This window comes from Wasmannia auropunctata, unplaced genomic scaffold (assembly GCF_000956235.1).
Source record: "Wasmannia auropunctata unplaced genomic scaffold, wasmannia.A_1.0 LD310116.1, whole genome shotgun sequence".
Lineage (NCBI taxonomy): Eukaryota > Metazoa > Arthropoda > Insecta > Hymenoptera > Formicidae > Wasmannia > Wasmannia auropunctata.
Genome location: NW_012052774.1, coordinates 1 through 1,371, shown reverse-complemented (window position 1 = coordinate 1,371; position 1,371 = coordinate 1). Strand labels below are relative to the sequence as shown.

The 1,371-nt window shown below is 31.2% G+C and overlaps 1 protein-coding gene across 2 annotated transcripts in view; it reads right to left on the bottom strand.

The window, feature by feature from the left end:
- Nucleotides 1-639, bottom strand: part of LOC105461051 (DNA excision repair protein ERCC-1) — an 8,263-nt gene extending 7,624 nt beyond the window's left edge. Inside the window, exon 1 of one of the 2 annotated variants that reach the window (XM_011707542.1) lies at nucleotides 496-639. In XM_011707542.1, coding sequence (XP_011705844.1) covers nucleotides 496-550 — 55 coding nt within the window. In that variant the 5' untranslated portion in view covers nucleotides 551-639. The remainder of the gene's footprint in view (nucleotides 1-495) is intronic. The other variant, XM_011707541.1, reaches the window with a different exon arrangement.
- Between the last annotated feature and the right edge of the window lie 732 nt (nucleotides 640-1,371).

The window sequence follows — 1,371 nt, the reverse complement described above, 5'->3', positions numbered from 1 at the left end:
TTATTAACTTAACTTTTAATTCAATTAATTTCATTATGGATTAACTTGGAATTTAACTAAGTTAAATTTTTAGGCTATTAACTTTAACTTAACTTAGTTAAAAAAAAAATTAACTTACCCAACTCTGTTCAAATGATTAAAACTGTCAAAAATAGATTTTGTAAGATTCTGCTATAAATTTTGTTTACAAAGTGCCAGCAAAAATATAACAGAATCTATTAACAGCTAGGATGTGATCACAGACTAGTTATAGAAACTAAGCAAAACTGACCACTTTGTAACATTATATAATATATTTCATTATAAAATTTATAAGCTTTGCTTAGTTTCTTTGTGTCTTCCTACTGGTAATTTGTTATCAGATTATATCAGCAAATTCAGCAGGCGGAACACAAACTTAATGCAGATGCAATTGATGTCCATCTACTTCAAAATTCTAATCTGTTAACAAATTACTAGCATATTGTTAGTATTTTGCTTATAATAAAATCATACTTTTATAACCTACTCTGGAAAGTATTTGTAGGTTGTTTTGACAAGGACACATCATCCATATCTTCTGTATTTTTTCTTGTATTATTCATAATTTTTCTTTTTCATAACATAAATATTTTAATGCATAATCTTAAATATATATACATAATGTGTGTGACACACATACACACAGATATTTGAAATTATTCAGAACACCTCCATCACCTTCAATTTTGACAAAATTAGGCTCTACGGGTTTTACATGACACGAACGAATTTAGCAAAAAAAGTGTAGCTCTACGAGATATTTATAATAGTTAATTAATCGATTAATTAATCTTTAGTTGAGGGATTTTTAATGTAAAGTTAAATAGTTAACGATTTTTCAGGTTAAAACAGAAAATCTGTCATATCCATAAGGCATAAACCTTAGCTACGTTCAGAAACTTTGTCTAGCTGAGCCATGAACATAGGAATATAGGATACATTTGGCTGCGTTCGGTTCGGTTTGGCACTTACAGCGCTTATAAGCATTATTTGTCCTTGTTTAACATTTGATAAACAACAAGGATGAAATAATATTGTGAGCGCTGCAAGCGCCAAACGAACGCAGCCATTATAACCACTAACCAGTAGGTTTCAGTGAGAACGCACCCTGTCGACTATTTTACATAGATGGCGCAGTCCATGCTCTCATGTCTCTACTCTCAACTCTATTTATTATGTCTATGGTCCAATAGTCTAAACTAGAGTCCCTCTAGTCAGAGTCAAGACATAAGACCGTAGTGTGGAACCTTCACATATTCACTTATTCACTAACACATCAGTTGGTCTAGACATGGCGGCTTACACTAAGAAAAGTTGACTTCATGTATTCACATGTATTCACCTTTTTCA